This window comes from Saccopteryx leptura, chromosome 5, assembly GCF_036850995.1.
Source record: "Saccopteryx leptura isolate mSacLep1 chromosome 5, mSacLep1_pri_phased_curated, whole genome shotgun sequence".
Lineage (NCBI taxonomy): Eukaryota > Metazoa > Chordata > Mammalia > Chiroptera > Emballonuridae > Saccopteryx > Saccopteryx leptura.
Genome location: NC_089507.1, coordinates 1,833,542 through 1,853,038, shown reverse-complemented (window position 1 = coordinate 1,853,038; position 19,497 = coordinate 1,833,542). Strand labels below are relative to the sequence as shown.

General features: G+C 54.7%; 2 protein-coding genes and 1 long non-coding RNA gene across 6 annotated transcripts in view; 1 reads left to right on the top strand and 2 right to left on the bottom strand.

Annotated features, from left to right (window-relative positions):
• Positions 1-3,197, bottom strand: part of HTT (huntingtin) — a 132,175-nt gene extending 128,978 nt beyond the window's left edge. For 2 of the 4 annotated variants that reach the window (XM_066386829.1, XM_066386830.1), the window contains exon 1: positions 2,854-3,196. In XM_066386829.1, coding sequence (XP_066242926.1) covers positions 2,854-3,056 — 203 coding nt within the window. In that variant the 5' untranslated portion in view covers positions 3,057-3,196. Of the gene's footprint in view, positions 1-207; positions 254-2,853 lie in introns of those variants that run through there. The other 2 variants (XM_066386831.1, XM_066386832.1) reach the window with 2 other exon arrangements.
• A 104-nt stretch (positions 3,198-3,301) lies between these two features.
• LOC136406744 (uncharacterized) lies at positions 3,302-9,660 on the top strand. Its single transcript, XR_010751695.1, has 3 exons — positions 3,302-3,412; positions 6,737-6,933; positions 9,529-9,660. It is a non-coding gene; the product is annotated as an uncharacterized lncRNA (long non-coding RNA).
• The window catches only part of GRK4 (G protein-coupled receptor kinase 4), a 65,503-nt gene continuing 53,394 nt past the window's right edge, over positions 7,389-19,497 (bottom strand). Inside the window, exons 11-16 of the mRNA XM_066386858.1 lie at positions 16,714-16,803; positions 15,443-15,651; positions 11,498-11,635; positions 9,494-9,697; positions 9,034-9,140; positions 7,389-7,536 (exon numbers count right to left, since the gene is read on the bottom strand). Of these exons, the coding sequence (XP_066242955.1) occupies positions 7,404-7,536; positions 9,034-9,140; positions 9,494-9,697; positions 11,498-11,635; positions 15,443-15,651; positions 16,714-16,803 (881 nt within the window). The 3' untranslated portion in view covers positions 7,389-7,403. The remainder of the gene's footprint in view (positions 7,537-9,033; positions 9,141-9,493; positions 9,698-11,497; positions 11,636-15,442; positions 15,652-16,713; positions 16,804-19,497) is intronic.

The window sequence follows — 19,497 nt, the reverse complement described above, 5'->3', positions numbered from 1 at the left end:
CCCAACTGGTAAGCCATGAGTTTGTTACTCAAAATTTATGAATACCTGCTCTTTCAACAGCAAAGGACATAAAAATATGATACTTACTCGTTTTAGTTAAAAAGAACTCTAAGCCTAATGCAACTGAATCCAGAGCATGCAAGGAGCCTTTAAAAGCTACTATGTGGATATACTTTTGTTTTTAAAGAATTTAAAGTCTATCCTCACCTTTGCACTGATTATATATATCTAGAAGGATTCACAGGAGGAAGTATCACTCAGTGCTTGCCTCTGGGAACAGTCAGGCACTCGGGAGAAAAAAGTGGAAGACAGATTTTTAATGATTACCTTTTGGAATGTGCATCATATCAAGGTATTACGTGAAAATAATAAATTTTTTAAATTAGCCAATCATACATTACCTTAAAATAAAGTAATGAAACAAAAATCTACCTACTTGGTCAGGCTGGCTTTAGAAGGAAATCTCTATGCCCATATTTTAAAGATCAGCAAATTGAATAGGTTCTGTCAAATCAGCAGTAAGAAACATGACAGCATATTGACGAGTGTCTGACCAAACCATCTGGGCAGCAGGAAGACCCTGCTTCCCGCCCGAAGCCCCAGTGCTGCCTGGTTTACACACGGTCCACAGAACGTGTGAACTTCCAGGTCATCTACCTCCTAAAGAGGCACCACGATACATCTGGAATGGGTTGTGATTCTAAATTACCTGTTGTAGTAATTTATATTAGTAATACCAGTTGTTTTTTAAAAACTGCTTTTTCTCTAAGTATCCAAACAGGGTTTTTATACTTCTAGGAGTTAAAAAAAAAAATTATTTCTAAATTTTATTCTAACAGATACTCCAACACCCCTCCCTATATCCACATTTCCTAATTAAACTCTCAGGACCGGGCCAGGATCACACCAGAAACATCAAGAACACAAGAAAACATTACAAAGAGAATCAGTCTTCACAGAGTGAGCTGCCCTTTTTTTTTTTTTTAAGGGGCTGGCTGCTTCTTCACTTGATCTTTAGCCAAACGTCCAAAAAGCGACTCAAGGGGCTGCTTCTTGAAAACTACCCCCTTCAGTCCCCCCTGTACACCTGTGCAGGTCAGAAATGAAAGGCTGGAAGGGGCCAGAAGCCTGAACCGCAATACAGCACCTCCCCGAGCCTCTGTGGAACTCTCAGCGCACGAGACTTCTGGGGAAAGGACACATGGGCTCTGATAGACGGTGCTCTTAATTGGTCTCTTTCAAATATTCTCCCAGACACCAGCAACGGACACCTCTACCACCCAAGCGGTACCAGGTTGTGAACCACGCAGTCAACCGGCGCCGTGCCCGGTCCGCCAGACGCCCCGGTCCCGGAAAGCTGGACGCCAACACCGGAAAACGTCCATCACGCACCCCCCACCCAGCAGGTAACCTCTCCCCCAGCGATGTGTCGTTATTAACAAGTGACAAAGTGGCAATACGCTAACGTCAACCCTTCCTAATAGCCGACTTCCGTCTTATTCCTTCTAGCTTGTTCATCAGAACGGTCTAACTAAGTAGGTCACCACTGACTTGGCAACCAGAATCACTCACTCGCTGAAGGGCGCGCAGACCGAACGTGAGCTTTAGACAGACGGCGGGTCTCTTTTTTGAGGCTTAAAAGCTACGGCGATTCCCAAACTAAATCAATGACGTGTCTCGAGAAGGTGGAAACACACACACACACACACACACACACACACACTACCACCACCACCACCACCACCACCACCACCCCTCCGGGCACGGGCTGTTTGCTGAAAGGGCCCCGGGCAAAAGCATCTCTCTCCACTGGAGCGCGTCCGCTCTCCCCCGCCCCGCCGGGCTCAAGGCAATGATGTCATGCCCGTCCTCACCGCGTCCCGGCTCCTCCAGCAGAGTCCTGCGCCCCCCAGCCCTGCGCCCCCCGGCCCTGCGCTCCCCGGCCCGCCGGACTCAAGGCAATGATGTCATGCCCGTCCCCACCGCGTCCCGGCTCCTCCAGCAGAGTCCTGCGCACCCCGCTCCCTGGCCCACCGGGCTAAAGGCAATGATGTCATGCCCGTCCCCACCGCGTCCCGGCTCCTCCAGCAGAGTCCTGCGCCCCCCAGCCCTGCGCCCCCCGGCCCCGCGCTCCCCGGCCCGCGGGACTCAAGGCAATGATGTCATGCCCGTCCCCACCGCGTCCCGGCTCCTCCAGCAGAGTCCTGCGCCCCCCAGCCCTGCGCCCCCCGGCCCTGCGCTCCCCGGCCCGCGGGACTCAAGGCAATGATGTCATGCCCGCCCCCACCGCGTCCCGGCTCCTCCAGCAGAGTCCTGCGCACCCCGGCCCCGCGCTCCCCGGCCCGCCGGACTCAAGGCAATGATGTCATGCCCGTCCCCACCGCGTCCCGGCTCCTCCAGCAGAGTCCTGCGCACCCCGGCCCTGCGCTCCCCGGCCCGCCGGGCTCAAGGCAATGATGTCATGCCCGCCCCCACCGCGTCCCGGCTCCTCCAGCAGAGTCCTGCGGCCCCCGGCCCGCCTCCCGCTCCGACGAGGGGAGGGGAGGGACGCGGCCTCGGCTCCGCCGAGTTCTGCTCGCTGCGCAGCACCGGTTTCGGGCAAACGCGGAGCAGCAAGTTCCTTCCCTAACTTCGCACGCCGAGAAAGGCGGGGGGCTGAGGACGTGTCCGCCCCGGGGCCGCCCGCAGAGGGACGGAGACCCACGCGGGGGAGACCCGGGACGAGTCCTGCGGCGGGACCGGCAGGCAGGGGCGGCCTCCGCCGGTGGCCCTGTCGCCGCGGGGCCCGGGTCTGCGGGGACGTCGCCCCCGCCGCCGTCGCCGAGCGGGTAGCTGCAGAGAGCCCGCACTCACGGTCGGTGCAGCGGCTCCTCGGCCACGGCCGGGCCGGGCGGCGGAGGTGGCGGCGGTGGAGGTGGCGGCGGCTGCGGCTGAGGCGGCGGCTGAGGCGGCGGCGGCTGAGGGGGCTGCGACGGCGGCGGCGGCGGCTGCTGTTGCTGCTGCTGGAAGGACTTGAGAGACTCGAAGGCCTTCATCAGCTTCTCCAGGGTCGCCATGGCGGCCTCCCGCCCCGCGGGGACAGCTCCGGGAGCCCTCGGGCCGGCTCACAGCGCCGTTCAGCAGCGCGGCAATGAATGAGATGCGGGGACGCGGACAGTAAGGAAACAGAAGCGCACAGCCATCTTGGGCTCGTCCCGGCAGCCCCCGCGGCCCTGCGTCCCAAGACGTTCCGCCGCCGGGGCGGGGCCAGCCGGCCGTCGGGATTGACAGCAAGAAGTAGCGGCCTTTGCCAATGGCCAACCGAGGTACCAGCCCGCCCCCCGCCAGAGTGCCTTCTAGAGCTGGCGCCGCCGCTGAATAACAGCATCCCTCTGGGACCAGGACACGCGGCGCTGAGGGGCGGGACCTGGAGGTGAGGGCGGGGCGCGGAGTACTAAGAGGAGGGAACAGGACAGCGGCGCGGCGCTGAGAGACAGGACCTGGCGGTGGGGGCGGGGCCTAGTGCTGAGGGGCGGGACCTGGAGGTGAGGGCGGGGCGCGGAGTACTAAGAGGAGGGAACAGGACAGGGGCGGGGCGCGGCGCGGCGCTGAGGGACAGGACCTGGCGGTAGGGGCGAGGCCCTATAGGTGAGGGGCGGGGCCTGGTGCTGAGGGGCGGGACCTGGAGGTGAGGGCGGGGCGCGGAGTACTAAGAGGAGGGAACAGGACAGCGGCGCGGCGCTGAGAGACAGGACCTGGCGGTGGGGGCGGGGCCTGGTGCTGAGGGGCGGGACCTGGAGGTGAGGGCGGGGCGCGAAGTACTAAGAGGAGGGAACAGGACAGCGGCGCGGCGCTGAGAGACAGGACCTGGCGGTGGGGGCGGGGCCTGGTGCTGAGGGGCGGGACCTGGAGGTGAGGGCGGGGCGCGAAGTACTAAGAGGAGGGAACAGGACAGCGGCGCGGCGCTGAGAGACAGGACCTGGCGGTGGGGACGGGGCCTGGTGCTGAGGGGCGGGACCTGGAGGTGAGGGCGGGGCGCGGAGTACTAAGAGGAGGGAACAGAACAGGGGCGGGGCGCGGTGCTGAGGGACAAGACCTGGCGGTGAGGGGCGGGGCCTGGCGGTGAGGGCGGGGCGCGGAGTACTAAGAGGAGGGAACAAAACGGGCGGGACGCAGCGCTGAGGGACAAGACCTGGCTATGAGGGACAGGACCTGGCGTGAAGGGGCGGGGCCTGGAGGTGTGGGCGGAGCCCGTTGGTGAGGGGCGGGGCCTGGAGGTGAGCGGCGGGATGTGCGGTGATGGACTGGACCTGGGAGTGAGGGATGAGACCTGGCGATGAAGGGCGGGGCCTAGAGGTGAGGGGCTTGGCCCCCACCACTCTCCTACCCCCCACCCCCTCACCCCCGCACCCTCCTACCCCCCACCCCCCCACCCCCGAGATAGGCCTGGGGTCGCAGGGAGGCCTTGGCTTGGGCCGAAACCCCGCCGGCTGGGCGCGCTATGGGCGGGGTCGCCCCACTGCCCTGCAAGGAATGGGGCTCTCCTCGGCAGGAGCACGGAGTGTGTGCGCCCTGCACAGGTCCCTCGGGCGGGCGGGTAGCCCAGGCGTGGCCCCAGGGAGGAGGGGCGGCCCTGGGGAGCAGGCCGAGGTGGTAAAATCCTGCCTGGTCAGTGCCTGTTGCCCGGAGAGGCTGGGGCTGTGCAGCGGGAGCTGCCCCCCGCAGGAGTGACTGCCCGACCTCAAGACGTCCACTCCAAGCACCGGGACTTCTGCCCACACAGGGTTGTGGGCACTCCTGCCTGGTGCGCGGCAGGTGGTCCACAGGGGTCCAGGCTCAGGGGCCTCACCACCTGGCAGGGAGGCAGATGAGGAAGCAGGGGCCAGCAAGGAAGGTGGGGCACCCGCTGGAGCATCTATCTTGCCTGCTGGACAGGTGTGGGCTAGCCTGGGAAAGACCCACTCAGGGACCACAGCACATACAGGAAGAACCCTCTCTGATCAGAGCAGAACTTTGTCCTGGGCCACAAGCCCCATCGCTACCCTCTCAGAGACTCAGCTGTCCCAAGTGTCAGGTGAAAAGAAACCCAGCATCCCCTCCGGTACCGTTATCCCCAAAGGGATAGAAATAGCCCCTTTCAGTGCCAGCCTGGATGTCCCAAGTTCCCTGATGTTCATAGAGGCTCTTATCCATGTACCAGGCAATGTGCCAGCCCCCAGGCCACCATGGTGATGGCTGCTCCCGGCTACCAGGTGCTGTGGTGGCAGACTCCTTAGATGGCCCACTGACGCCCTCCTGTTGTTCCTGCCCTATATACTGCCCTTCCTTTGAGCATGGGCTGTCCCCTGGTGGCTTGTTTCTAACCAACATAAGGAAAAATGGCATTCTTGGGACTAGTGACGAAAGATTGTGGCTTCTGTCTTGCTGGCTCTGTTCCCCTCTTGGCTTGCACATGTTCGTGATGAAAGCTGCCATCTTGGAGAGGGGCCTACAGAGCCACCAGCTGGTGAGAAATGGCCAGGGGACAACTGAATCCTGCCAACCCCACATGCACTTGTAAGCATATCTTGCCTGGTACAGCTTTCAAGTGACAGGCAGCTGGCACTTGACTGTCCGCTTTCGGGAGACCGGGAAGTAGAGAATCCAGTTAAGCTGTGCCCAGATTCCTGCCCCACGGCAATGCTGTTGTGAAGCCACAGTGTGATTGCTTACACAGCAATAGATACATGTGTTAGCTGCCAGGGCTGCCATATGTAGCAAGTTACCACACACTTGGGGCTTAACAACAAAAACCTGTCTTCTCACAGTCTTGGAAGCTGGAAGTCCAAGACCAAGGTGTGGCAGGGTTATTTCTCCTGAGGCCTCTCTCCTTGATGTGTAAGTGGCCCCTCTTTTCCGTGTCCTCAAATGGTCATCCTTCTGCGCATCTATGTCCTAATCCCCTCTTCTTATAAGGACACCAGTTATATTGAATTAAGAGGACTTGACCCTTTTAAAGTCCTCATCTCTAAATATAGTCATACTCATTCTGAAGTGCTAGGAGTAAGGACTCAACATCAATTTTGGAAGGACATATTTCTGACCTTCCGTAATAGGACCTCTTTTTTCTTTCTTTTTTTTTAAATTTTTACATTGATTTGAGGGCAGAGGGAGAAAGAGACACACAAAAGCATCAACTCGTTTCACTTAGTTATTCCATTTAGTTGGGCAACTAATTGATTGCTTCTATGTGCCCTGACTGGTGGTCGAACCCGTGACCTCTGGTATGCCAGGCTGATGCTTTACCACTGAGCCACCCAGCCAAGGCCTGAACATCAGTTTTCTTTTGGTTTTGAGGGTTTTTTTTGTATTTTTCCAAAATGAGGGGGTGGGGTAGGCATGCGCTGGACAGAGATCCACCCGTCATGCCCACCAGGGCATGGCCCCTTTGGGGCACTGCTCCACTGCAATCAGAACCATTTTAGCACCTGAGGTGGAGGCCATGGAGCCATCCTCAGTGCTGGGGCCAACTTTTGCTCCAATGGAGCCTTGGCTGCGGGAGGGGAATAAAGAGATAGAGAGAAAGTAGAGGGGGAAGGGTGGAGAAGCAGATGGGCACTTCTCCTATGTATCCTGGCCAGGAATCGAACCCAGGACTTCCACACGCCGGGCCGACGCTCTACCACTGAGCCAACCGGCCAGGGCCTGGACCTCAGTTTTTATCTGGGCACTTTTCCACTTAGTTAAAATACTACATTGCTCATCTGTTCCTTTTTAGCGTGTGTAACCATATGATTAAAGAAGTTCCAACTAATGAGATGTAAGCAGAAATGATGAGAGGTAGTTCCAGAAAGCCTCCTGCTGCCTGAAATGCGGATGTACTGGTTGGCACTTGAACAGTTGTTTTGGGTCATAAGGATGAACACCACCTCCTGGGACAATGATGTCGGAATAAGCCATCGCCCAGACAACAGGGTAATGCCACGCCAGCCTAGCTTGCCCATCTGAGGAAAATATGATTCTATTTTGTTTAAGCCACTGTTACTTCAGATTATTCTGTTAATATGGTCCTAAACCAAATTTTTATGAGTGCAGAGAAGTCATGGGTGAGTGAGACCTTATATCATCTGCGCAGCAGATCATGACTGCTTCAGCCATGGCAGGAAGAGTCATTTCCTAGAATGTACTATAGTTCTGACGAGAAATCTTATCAGAAACTTACAGAAAGGGACTGTCAGGAAGGCAGATTTTTTAAGTTCAGAGAAAAGCCTAGCATAGTCCACAAAGAGAGCAAAGATTAACATCACTGGGTGGGCAATTTGGCATAGCGCCTCCAAAGTCCTAACAGTGGGCACAGTCCCTGCACAACTTTAATGAAATGACAGTTCAGCTACTGATGTAGAAAAATCTGCAGACTCATGGCAGCGTTTTAAGATGTGACACGCCTATTTATTGCAATTCACATGAAGGATGAACGTGGAGCCAGGAGCTCCCGGGCACTGGGGCAGGCTCCGGGCAGTGCGCGTCCCTGTCAGTGGCCAGCTCTCCCTTCTCTCAGGTTCCGTGGCCAATGCAGCCCTGCAACACATGGCGGGCAGTCAGTCGGGGACCTTTCTGATGCACGCTGGGGTGACTGTCCTCGACTGGGAAGGACAGTGGGCAGTCTTTGGGGTGCTAACTTTCAATCAGACAGAACCCTCACTCATTCTCTTCACTTCACTGAAACCATCGCAGTCCCTCTCCCCTCGCACTCCTCAGAGAGGAGCGGCTTCACCTGCACAGACACCCATCAGCTGGTGGCTTCCTGGACAGGCCCCACCACCTCAGGGTGGGCGCCGTGCGGAGGCCCCCGTGCAGGACTGACCACGCTGGGACAAGCCCTCCTGGCGGAGGCCCCCGCGCAGGACTGACCACGCTGGGACAAGCCCTCCTGGCGGAGGCCCCCGCGCAGGACTGACCACGCTGGGACAAGCCCTCCTGGCGGAGGCCCCCGCGCAGGACTGACCACGCTGGGACAAGCCCTCCTGGCGGAGGCCCCCATGCAGAACTGACCACGCTGGGACAAGCCCTCCTGGAGAGCGCCGGGGCTCGCCCAGGCTCAGCGGGAACGCAGTCAGCATGGTCAACGCACTGCGAGACTTTTACCACCTCAGGCTTGTTCTTCATACAGAATGTCAGAGGGCAACCTCTGAATAAAGCCTTCCAGAATGACAGGGCACAAAGCAGGATAATCCACTAGCCCAAGGAGAAAATCTCACTTGGAAAAAAAATGCGAAATTTCATGTTACTACAGAAGTCTCTCCAAACCATTTTCAAAAGAGAAGCAGCTTACCCAATGACAGCGAGTGAATGAAAATCAGAATGTGTAATATAGAAACTTAAATAATATGTATTGTTTTGTGATTTCTTCTGTAAGATACTGACTTCTGAGCCTAGCTTAAAATGCTCTGCCACTGATAGAAAAAGCAGGGTTTTGGGGTTTTTTTTTTTTGTATTTTTCTGAAGCTGGAAACAGGGAGAGACAGTCAGACAGACTCCCGCATGCGCCCGACCAGGATCCACCCAGCATGCCCACCAGGGGCGATGCTCTGCCGCAACCAGAGCCACTCTAGAACCTGGGGCAGAGGCCAAGGAGCCATCCCCAGCGCCCGGGCCATCTTTGCTCCAATGGAGCCTTGGCTGCAGGAGGGGAAGAGAGAGACAGAGAGGAAGGAGGGGGGGGGGGTTGGAGAAGCAAATGGGCGCTTCTCCTATGTGCCCTGGCCGGGAATCGAACCCGGGTCCCCCGCACGCCAGGCCGATGCTCTACCGCTGAGCCAACTGGCCAGGGCCAAAAAAGCAGGTTTTGAGTGTTGCTAAACCATTCGTCAGAACAGGGCCTTCATACCAACGGCAAACGTGAGGATTTTTCTGGCTGGGCTCAAATAGCACCCTATAGCTGGCTTTTAAACTATGTGAAATCTTTTATATAAGAGGCATTGAAAAAAGAGAAAATTTTAACTTGGTGAAGATATTTTTCACACATAACATTAAAAATCCCAAACCATAGTAACAAAATGTTTTACCCTTAGCCACCTTCTGAGGAGTCTATGGAAGAACCCTGGCTTTTGCTTGACACATGCTTGACAGGTTTTCTTATTTTCACTCTCATTGATGTCCTTGAAACACTCAGTTTCGATCATCTGCATCCACAGAAGGGCAAGAGAGAGAAGTAGGGGACACCCCGGTCAGTCTGCTGCACCCTGGCACCACGCCAGCCTCGTCCTCCACTCCCGCCGCCTGACCTCTTCTTGGTAATGTGGTCTCCCCTCCCCCAGGGTGCTGGCCAGGGCACTCAGGGCAGGAAGCCCCCATCTGACCCAAATGGCCACCTTCTGTCTGCCTCCTGTGAAGGGACCAGGGGGTGGCCACTGTAAATAATTTTACCTCTCAACACACTAACACGTGTGTGTGTGTGTGTGTGTGTGTGTGTGTGTGTGTGTGTGTGTGTAAAATAGATAAAAAGGTCTCTTAAAGGAAAAGCTGTAATACATACACATCTGAGTGATTTTCCTTTCATCACGTAACTAGGGTATACGTGCGGTGCTGACAAGGGCAGTACCTCGTTCTGCCAGGGGATGGAGACACACCCCGTAACAAACTGGCTGTAGAACGTGTTGTCTGCGGTATCCAGGTAGACGCCTTTCACTGTGGAGAACTGCTTGATGTCCAGGACGTCCTTACAATAAACTGCATGTGGCTGTGCACGGAGAACAAGGAGGTACCGGCCATGAGGTCACCGGGCCCCTCAGTTTCATTAACCACTAAGGACACGGTGCACAGAGTCGAGGTCTGAATGCCTCCTCCAGTCCCAGTTCTGGCCGAGCCCCACATTGGAAGCACTTCCAGCCCCTTCCCTGGGCATGGTCAGTGTCACAGGCCCACGGGCACTGTCCAGCTAGCTGTCTTGCCCACACACCTCTTGAGACCCATGTGTCCTTTTCCTGCAGTGGACAGTGGATCACAGACATGTCAGCGTGAAGAGGCAGCCACGTGCTCTTGCAGGAACACAGAAGGGTGGAGGCTCCCTGCCCTAGAACCTCACCCCGGCCTCCACCTCCAATCCTTGGCCCCCCTCACATCCGGTGCCCACCTAGTCTAAGTGAACGATGGCATGCCCCATGCCCTCCTCCAAGGTCCCCCGGCAAAGGTAATCTAGGGTCTCCAGCGGGTGTAGGGTCGGCAGCCCCTCTGCACAGGGCGTGTCCGTGTGGCCACCTGTGCTTCTGGGAGTGAGGAAGAGGGCAGGCCCAGCCAGTGCCCGGGCGCCCTGCAGCTCCGAGAACGCACACCCCCGTGAGTGCGAATACCAAGGAAGTCGTGCTCCCGCTGTCACTGGTCATCATGAACTTCTCTGAGAGCCGCTGTCACCACAAGGTGGGTAGACAGTCCACAGGGAGGCTGGGGAGGGCTGTGCCATAGCCCAAGGCCCCAAACTCATATTGCTTCCCCCTCAGAAGAAAGAGCCTGACACATCCCTACCAGGTTCTGCTGTCGCCTGGCCCCCATAGGTCCTCTGGTTACATTCCGGAGAACGGCCAGGACCGCCTGGACCTCTGCTCACACTTCTCAGCATTGCACCACTGCCATCCCACCCCTCAGAGAAGACTGTCCCGCCGGCCCTCCCTGCCCAGACCCCAGACAGCCCCGGGTCTGGCGGAAAGAAGGCCAGAGGTGCCTCTACTCCCTGCCTGGTGCTCTGCTCTCCTGTAATGGTTTCACTGCCAGCCTGCAAGTTCCCACTCAGCAGAGACCTGCCACATCGTTCCCCCCGTGTGCACACTACAGCCACATCCTCGATAATTAACGGAACTAATTCAAGGGAAGAAGTTACTCATATACAAGATAATGGATATAAACCTAAGTCCCGAACTGGGCAAGTGCAAACGTTTGAACTGTACACCTTGCTTCCATCACACCCTGAAGGACCACCTCATGTCCACACCTCTAGAGCATACCTGCAGCAGACTGTGAGGACAGAGCACAGACTTGTTAATCCATCGATGCCTGTGTCCCCACCCGGCACTGACATGTGCCGGACCCAGGGGTGAAGCCCTCATCTGGGCCCCCCAGCATGCTCAAGTAACCACGCCAGGGCCCTCTGTGTGGAGCCAGGACCTCTAAACACCAGTGGGAAGGCGAGTGCACCAGCCCTGCCATCAGAAGGGGACACTGGTCACGGGAAGGGCCTTGCAGGGCTTGCTGAGGAGGCCATGACACGGGCTTAGTTCCACCAGCAACAAGGGTTCCCAGTGGACGCCAGGCTGCCAGGCCCGAAGCTTCAGTGCTGCTGGGAAGGTAGGTCTGGGAGGACTGGCCTGGGGCTGCGGGAAGGGGGTGTGGGGAGGGAGGAGGAACCAGATTCCAGGGGACCAGCAGGGATCTGACCCAGGCAGAAGCCACACCCAGCTGGCTGTCCCGGGTGACCTGGAGCTGCTGGTGGGAGGTGCAGCCTCTCTGGGACCCGTGCCCCTCACTCCCTTGGCCGCATGGTACTTACATCAGGGCAGAATGGGGGCTCTAGCTTATGCACTTCCAGCCTCTGGAAGTTGATGTCCTTGAACACGGGGTGCTCTCTCACTCCAGCCGCGCCATCGTCCCTGCAGCCCAAGCGCTGCTTGGGATTCTTGTTGAGTAACTGCAAGAAGCAGGAATGCTGTCAAAAAGCTCCTACCCTGTGGCCCCGAAAGTAAGACAGCCCCCGAAAATAAAACCCAGTGCAATTTTTTTCAAGCTTAGAAATACAAGATCTCCCCTGAATATAAGACCTAGTGTGTATTTAGGAGCAAAAATTAATATAAGACACTGTCTTATTTTCGGGGAAACAGGGTAGATTGTTGCACATGGAAATAGAGTCACAAGAAATTCTTGACAGAATTCAGAGTTTGGCTGATGTTTGTGATGACATGACTACAGTATATTAATAAATGTTGATTTTTTGTTCAACAATAAATGTGAATTCTTGTTCATGGAAAAATGAGACATTCCCTGAAAATAAGACCTAGCGCGTCTTTAGGAGCAAAATTAATATAAGACACTGTCTTATTTTCGGGGAAACATGGTAGGATCAAAAAGAAACTCAGAGAATCTCCATAGCAATAATCAAAGAATTGAAGGTGACGAGCGTTCAAATTTCTACGTATCAACCAAACTTCATTAATTCAGATTTTACTAATTTAGAATATATGATGCTTCAAGAAGGAGTTAAAACTAAAGTTTGTCTTTGAGATGTCAATAAATAAAGAATTGGCTAAATAAATCTTTAAGTTAAAAAATTACCATTAAGGCCCTGGCCGGTTGGCTCAGTGGTAGAGCTTCGGCCTGGCGTGCAGAAGTCCTGGGTTCGATTCCCGGCCAGGGCACACAGGAGAAGCGCCCATCTGCTTCTCCACCCCTCCCCCTCTCCTTCCTCTCTGTCTCTCTCTTCCCCTCCCGCAGCCGAGGCTCCATGGAGCAAAGATGGCCCGGGCACTGGGGATGGCTCCTTGGCTTCTGCCCCAGGTGCTAGAGTGGCTCTGGTCTTGGCAGAGCGACGCCCCGGAGGGGCAGAGCATCGCCCCCTGGTGGGCAGAGCATCGCCCCTGGTGGGCGTGCCGGGTGGATCCCGGTCGGGCGCATGCGGGAGTCTGTCTGACTGTCTCTCCCTGTTTCCAGCTTCAGAAAAATACAAAAAAAAAAAAATTGTTAAAAAAAATTTTTTTTAAATTTACCATTAAAAATAAGGGGACTTAGGCCCTGGCCAGTTGGCTCAGTGGTAGAGCGTCAGCCTGGCGTGTGGGAGTCCTGGGTTCGATTCCCAGCCAGGGCACACAGGAGAAGCGCCCATCTGCTTCTCCACCCCTCCCCCTCTCCTTCCTCTCTGTCTCTCTCTTCCCCTCCCGCAGCCAAGGCTCCATTGGAGCAAAGATGGCCCGGGCGCTGGGGATGGCTCCTTGGCCTCTGCCCCAGGCGCTAGAGTGGCTCTGGTCGCAACAGAGCAACGCCCCGGAGGGGCAGAGCATCGCCCCCTGGTGGGTGTGCCAGGTGGATCCCGGTCAGGCGCATGCGGGAGTCTGTCTGACTGTCTCTCCCCGTTTCCAGCTTCAGAAAAAAAAAAAAAAAAAATTAATAGACAGTATCTCTTTCTAAGGTATTTCTTACTTATATATCTATAATGGTCACAAACTCAAAAAGACCTTCCTCCACAGTTATAATCCATCAGAAAGGTTTGGTTGTGCTCAAAGCAACACAGGGAAGACCCGGAGCTCAAACACTCAGCACAGACCCAGGCTGGGAAGCTGCAGCCTGGGTCTCATCTCCCGCTGCCTGACTGGACACAGCTTTCCTGGGAGCACAGCGGGCCCAGTGGTCCAGCCGTGTCTGCTGCTTCTGTACTACAAAGATGGGGCTGAAGAGTAGTGAGAGAGGCCTGCAAAGCTGAAGAATACTGACCATCTGGCCCTCCCCAGAAAGGTCTGCCGACCCCTGGTCATACTCACAGGCAGCACCCACTGCTCTTCTGAATATAAATCAAAGTCCCAGGCAAAGGCCAGAGCCCAGTCTCGTTCCGGCTTACCTGCTTTTCACTATGGTTATTTTTATGTTTGTTTTAGGCCTGCCATGAAGTCTGATTCATATTTTCACATTCCTGCAGCCCTATTGGACTGTAGCAGCACTCAGTCAATATTTGTCAACTGAATATAAACAGCAGCTGGGCCAGAATGTTATTAAATATGGAGGAGCTAACTAAACAATGTCAGTTCCAGGCAGAATGAGCTGGAAAAAATGCCCCTGATCCCACTGCTTAGTGACAGGCCACTAACACACAGCACTTGTACGTGGAAACAGGAGAGAGGAACCGAAATAGTGACTGTCCGGCCACTACCCACTCACATGAGTTACTGATTCACTTCAGTAACAGGGGTGCCTGCTGGGTCCTCCACCCCCGCCCCTGCCGCTCTCTCCCGGTCACACCCGGACTTTTCATGACCAGCAAGCCCCCCTCGGCTGCATTTCAAGCAGCTTCCTCTCTGTTTGTCCCCCATCTTTCTAACCCTGGCAAGGAGGAGTCATGACTACAACAGGCTGTGCTCCTGTGACAGGAACATGACACATGTGGGGCCACCACCCTCCCCCTTGATTTAGTCCACATGGGTCTTCGATGCTGCCAGGATGGCCCTCACCTCCATCTCTTCTCCACTGGACATCACGCCTCCACTCACGCCTCCAACAGCTCCCTCCCACGCTCACGGGACTGATGACCTCAGAGAGCAGAAGCCACAGGTGGTCACAAGCTCCCAGGCCACATCGACTGCCCGGCCACTCTCCTGCACACAGCATCTTCCCCACACTCTGCCTCTCCTGCCCACGTTGTGTGAGGCACAGCCCGGTCAGTGTCCCAGCCCTTCACCCCTCCCTGCAGAGCTCGGATTCCCCACATCAGACCCTGCAGCGGTCACCTCCCTGTCCAGCCAGGGTCTGAGCACCTCTTCCCGCTCTGCCACCATCCGGGTCTGAGCTGCCACCCCCACTGGAACTTCGCCAAGCCCTCGCTGGCCTCCCTCTGTTCGTCCTCGCTGTCCCTCCCCAGCACGTCAGTCCCCTTGGAGCCCTGCAAGGGCGTCCCGAGGTCAGGGAACGTCCTTCCTTCCCCCACTGTCTGAGGCTGCACTCTTTCCTGTCCATCCCCGTGACCCCTGTAGTAGGGCTCTTGTCTGTTTCACTCACTGCTGGGGCCCCAGTGCCTAGGACAGTCCCATAGGAGATGCTTATGTGAGTGGAAATGAATGAGAAAGTTGTCAGAACATCTAAGTACCGGCTTAAGGAACTAACAAAGAGAGTTCCTTTCACCCCCTCAGTGTCTAGGCAGCTGCGGGCAGATGGGGCCAACCTGACTGCACCCCCAGAGACTTGTGTCCCCACCGTGACACACAGCCTGTCAGGGCCCCTGACACATTGAGGAAAGAGGCAGGAACGTGGCAGGTCGAGCCAGGGTGTCAACAGGACGACAGTGCCTGGCAGCTGCGAAAGGGAGAAGAAACCTGAGCGAGAGGAGCCTCCTCCCGTCTCCCAGTGTGCTGGGGGCCTGCCATGCTTAGTGTCACACGGCACTGGTCAGGGACGGGAGGCTCAGCTGGGCTTGAAGGGAGTGACCACGGTGCGGCCCTGCCTCAGCAGCATCTCTGAGAAAGCAAGAAACTCGGCTCCACTCCGCTCTGCGGGTCAGAGACCCACACATGTCATTTCCCCAGGTGGCACCTGGAGCATCCCTACCACCAGACTTGAGCGGAAGCCCCACGGGCATTCGTCTCGGGAAGCAGAGAGGACCTCGGTGCACCTCCTGAGCCCGAGCACCTTGCCGCCACTGAACACAGACAGAAGACTGCTGGCTTTTCCACCCAGTTATCGGGGCAGTGCAAAGAGGACAGAGACACTCCACTCCCAGCCTGTCCGGGGCCTGACCCACCATCCTGCAGATGGACTTGGCATCCTCCGAAAACTTCTCGGAATACTCCTCAGTGTCGTTCTTCACACGCCATTCCACCTCCTCCCGTTTGAGTTTCTCCTTGGGTTTTTTGAATGGAGAATGCCCCTGGATCATTTCATATATCAGACAGCCAAGTCCCCACCAGTCAGGGCTGAATGTGTAGCTTTCATTGTTGATAACTTCAGGAGCTACATAACAAATACGGGAAATTTAAATTAAATTTTAGTTTTAAATTTGATCACAATTCCAGATAACACACTATATATTTAACGTTTGTCACAACATGGATGAACCTAGAAAATGTTATGTGGAAGAATGAGAAACAAAGGCTGACAGGTGTGTGACTGTCCTTCTATGAAACAGGCATGGGGACAGCGAACAGCTCAGTGGCTGCAGGGCGGGGTGCGGGGAGGATGAACAGGGAGCGACTGTGGGTGGGCCTGGGGGTTCTTTTTTGAGGTGATGAAAATGATCCAGAATTAGACAGTGGTAGTAGTTACACAACACTGTGAACATATGGAAATCTGCTGGATTGGACACTTCAGATTGGTGGGCTTTACGGTACGCGAATTCTATTTCAATAAAGCTGTCACTAGAGTCTGTGTACTAGACAGCAAGAAATGAATCCCCACAGAATAACCACCAACAAGGGTGCTCTGGGGAGACCCCACCTCCCGCAGGGGTGGCTCCCTCCAAACACACAGAGCCAGGGCCACGAGCCCCTGGGCAATGGCCGTCTATTCCCAAAATGGCTGAGCCCACCAGTGGCAGGTGACAACAGAAACAGGGGCTGTGGGGAGTTACTGCAGGACCCAGCAGAGGCCCTCAGGGTCCCTTGCTGACCTCAGAGGTCCCTCCAGGTCAAGCTGGCACCCCAGTTGGAGCTACGAGGTTACTCCTCTGGAGTTGACCCAAGGTTGAGCCCCCGTTCACCCAGGCTTCAGAATGACCAGGGGACACGATTTCACGAGGGGTGGCAAGGCCATCGTGTACCGGGGGTGGCAGTGGCAGAGTGAGACAGGCTGCCCGGTCCCAAATCTGCCTTCCCTGTGGGCCTCAGTCCCACGTAGGAGAGGAGTGGACAGGAGGACCCCTCGGCTTTCCCACATGACCCAGTGTGACCTCGGGCGCCACCTGTGCCTCTGACAGAACGGGCCCCAGGTGCACTGGCATCTTGAATCCTCTGTGTTCTGAGGACTTGGGCACCCAGACAGGAAGTGCAAGGATGGCTGAAGGGGCCTCCTACATACCCATGTAGCCGACTGTTCCAGCTCTTCCTCGAACCGTCTCCCCTTCTGGGACCTCAACGGCTAAACCAAGATCTGAAATCCGGATATGTCCTGTGTGTATTCAAATACATTATACACATCACAAGGAAACGTACTGACACTTCAACAACAATACAAAATGGGGGGGGAAAAAATCTAAAAATCATGAATGGAATTTATAGCAATCCACACTCACAGATACTGATATCTAAAATTACATTTAACTTTTCCACATGTACTAAAATACTATCCAGTGTGTTCAGTTCCACTAACAGCAGGAAATTCCATTTATGCCTGGCCACTGGCATAAGCCCTTTAACCCAGGGGTAGTCAACCTTTTTATACCTACCACCCACTTTTGTATCTCTGTTAGTAGTAAAATTTTCTAACCGCCCACCGGTTCCACAGTAATGGTGATTTATAAAGTAGGGAAGTCACTTTACTTTATAAAATTTATAAAGCAGAGTTACAGCAAGTTAAAACATATAATAATAATTACTTACCAAGTACTTTATGTCGAATTTTTGCTAAGTTTGGCAGAGTAAATCTTTATAAAACAACTTACTATAGTTAAATCTATCTTTTTATTTATACTTTGGTTGCTCCACTACCGCCCACCATGAAAGCTGGAACGCCCCCTAGTGGGCGGTAGGGACCAGGTTGACCACCACTGGTTTAACCATAGACAACCAGCTGGTAAGCCCTCCAAAGCACTGAAATAGTTCTAAATCAGTCTACATAATGCTCAAGACAGGAAAATGGACCTTGGACTTAGAATGACCTGCATCACAAACCCTGTCATGCGTGGGCACACGCCCCCCCCCCCTCCAGGAGGCAAGACAGAAGAAGAAGGGTTAGAACAGATTCCAGAGCCACAAAGCCCGAGTTTGAGTCCAGTCCTGCCTGTTGTTGTTGTTGTTATTATTATTATTATTATTGATTTTAAAGTGAAAGAGTGAGGGAGTGTCAGAAACATTGATCTGTTCCTGTATGTGCCCCGACTAGGGATCAAACCAGCAACCTTTGTGTATCCGGACGACGCTTTAACCCACTGAGCTACTCAGCCAGCACCAGCCCTGCCTGTTATCAACGTGTCTCAGTTTCCTCCTTCCATACAAAAGATTCACTCAACAACACAACTTTATGTATTTTATGCTTAAGCAGAGCACACACAGGTGCAATTTTAAGTTCCTCTGTTTTATTTTTCTTTTAAAAAGTGATTTTTTTTTAAACTGAGAAGTGACAGTAAACGTACTGACAAACTGACAAAAACTCCAAGTGTGAGAACAGGGGCTGTGGGTGGGGTGTGGGGAAGCAGGTACGCTCACCCCTGCTGGTGGGAGCACAAACCAGCACTACGTCTTCCGGAGGAATCTGGCAGAACTCCCCCCAGTCTAGCCCATGGCCTAGCACCCCACTCCCGTGGGTCTACCCAGACACCCACACGGCACAGAGTACCGTGTGCGCCAGGCTGGGCGCTGCCGCACTACGGAAAGCAGCAGAGACTGCACTGCCCGCTCTTTCCTGGCACGGCGCCTCTGCAGGCAGCGGACTGAGGGCCCGGGAGAGCTCCACTGAGTGTTGGAGAGTGATCTCTGTCACACTTTAAAGGAATAAAGTGGAGAAAAATATTCTAAGTATGTTAATGTCATGAGGAACTACTATTTTCAGGATTAGGAAAAAACACAAATGCAAAAGGAAGACGTTAAATAAGAATTGGGAATATCAATATGAATCCGTAATGACTATTTTTTTAAAAGGGGGTAAGCACACAAGATGGTGTATAGAAATGTGTTGTAGAATTGGGCACCCAAAACCTGTATAATTATGTTAACCAGTTTCACCCCAATAAATGCAATTAAAAAAAAAAGAAAAACAGGCCCTGGCTGGTTGGCTCAGCGGTAGAGCGTCGGCCTGGCGTGCAGGAGTCCCGGGTTCGATTCCCGGCCAGGGCACACAGGAGAAGCGCCCATCTGCTTCTCCACCCCTCCCCCTCTCCTTCTTCTCTGTCTCTCTCTTCCCCTCCCGCAGCCGAGGGGATGTGGCCTCTGCCTCAGGCTCTAGAGTGGCTCTAGTCCTGACAGAGCGACGCCCCGATGGGCAGAGCATCGCCCCCTGGTGGGCGTGCCGGGTGGATCCCGGTCGGGCGCATGCGGGAGTCTGTCTGACTGCCTCCCCGTTTCCAGCTTCGGAAAAATGAAAAAGAAAAAGAAAAAGAAAAACAAAACATGTTTTCTCTGTCCGCTGAAAAGGCCTAGGAAGAACGATCAACATGGCAGGGATGGGCACCTTGGCGCCCACATGGGGTCTCTCAGTGATGACGCTTCCCACACAGAAGACTGGGGTCTTTGGAGAAATGGTTGACTCCAGGTCTCAGTCAGCACACGTGCAAGATAATCCTGGAACATTATCATAGCAGAAAACAAGGAAGGTATTAAAGTCTACTCTACCTTGACCCAAATGCCCAAAGATGGGACAATCTGAACATCAAAAAGAATAATGAGCCTGACCTGTGGTGGCACAGTGGATAAAGCATCGACCTGGAACACTGAGGTTGCCTGTTCGAAACCCTGGGCTTGCCTGGTCAAGGCACGTATGGGAGTTGATGCTTCCTGCTCCTCCCCCCTTCTCTCTCTCTCTCTCTCCCTCTTTCTCTCTCTCTCCCCTCTCTCTGAAAAATGAATAAATAAAATCTAAAAAAAAGAATAATGACACCGATGGACTAAAGCATATCAGTGTTAAAACCCAAAACATCATAATGAGAGT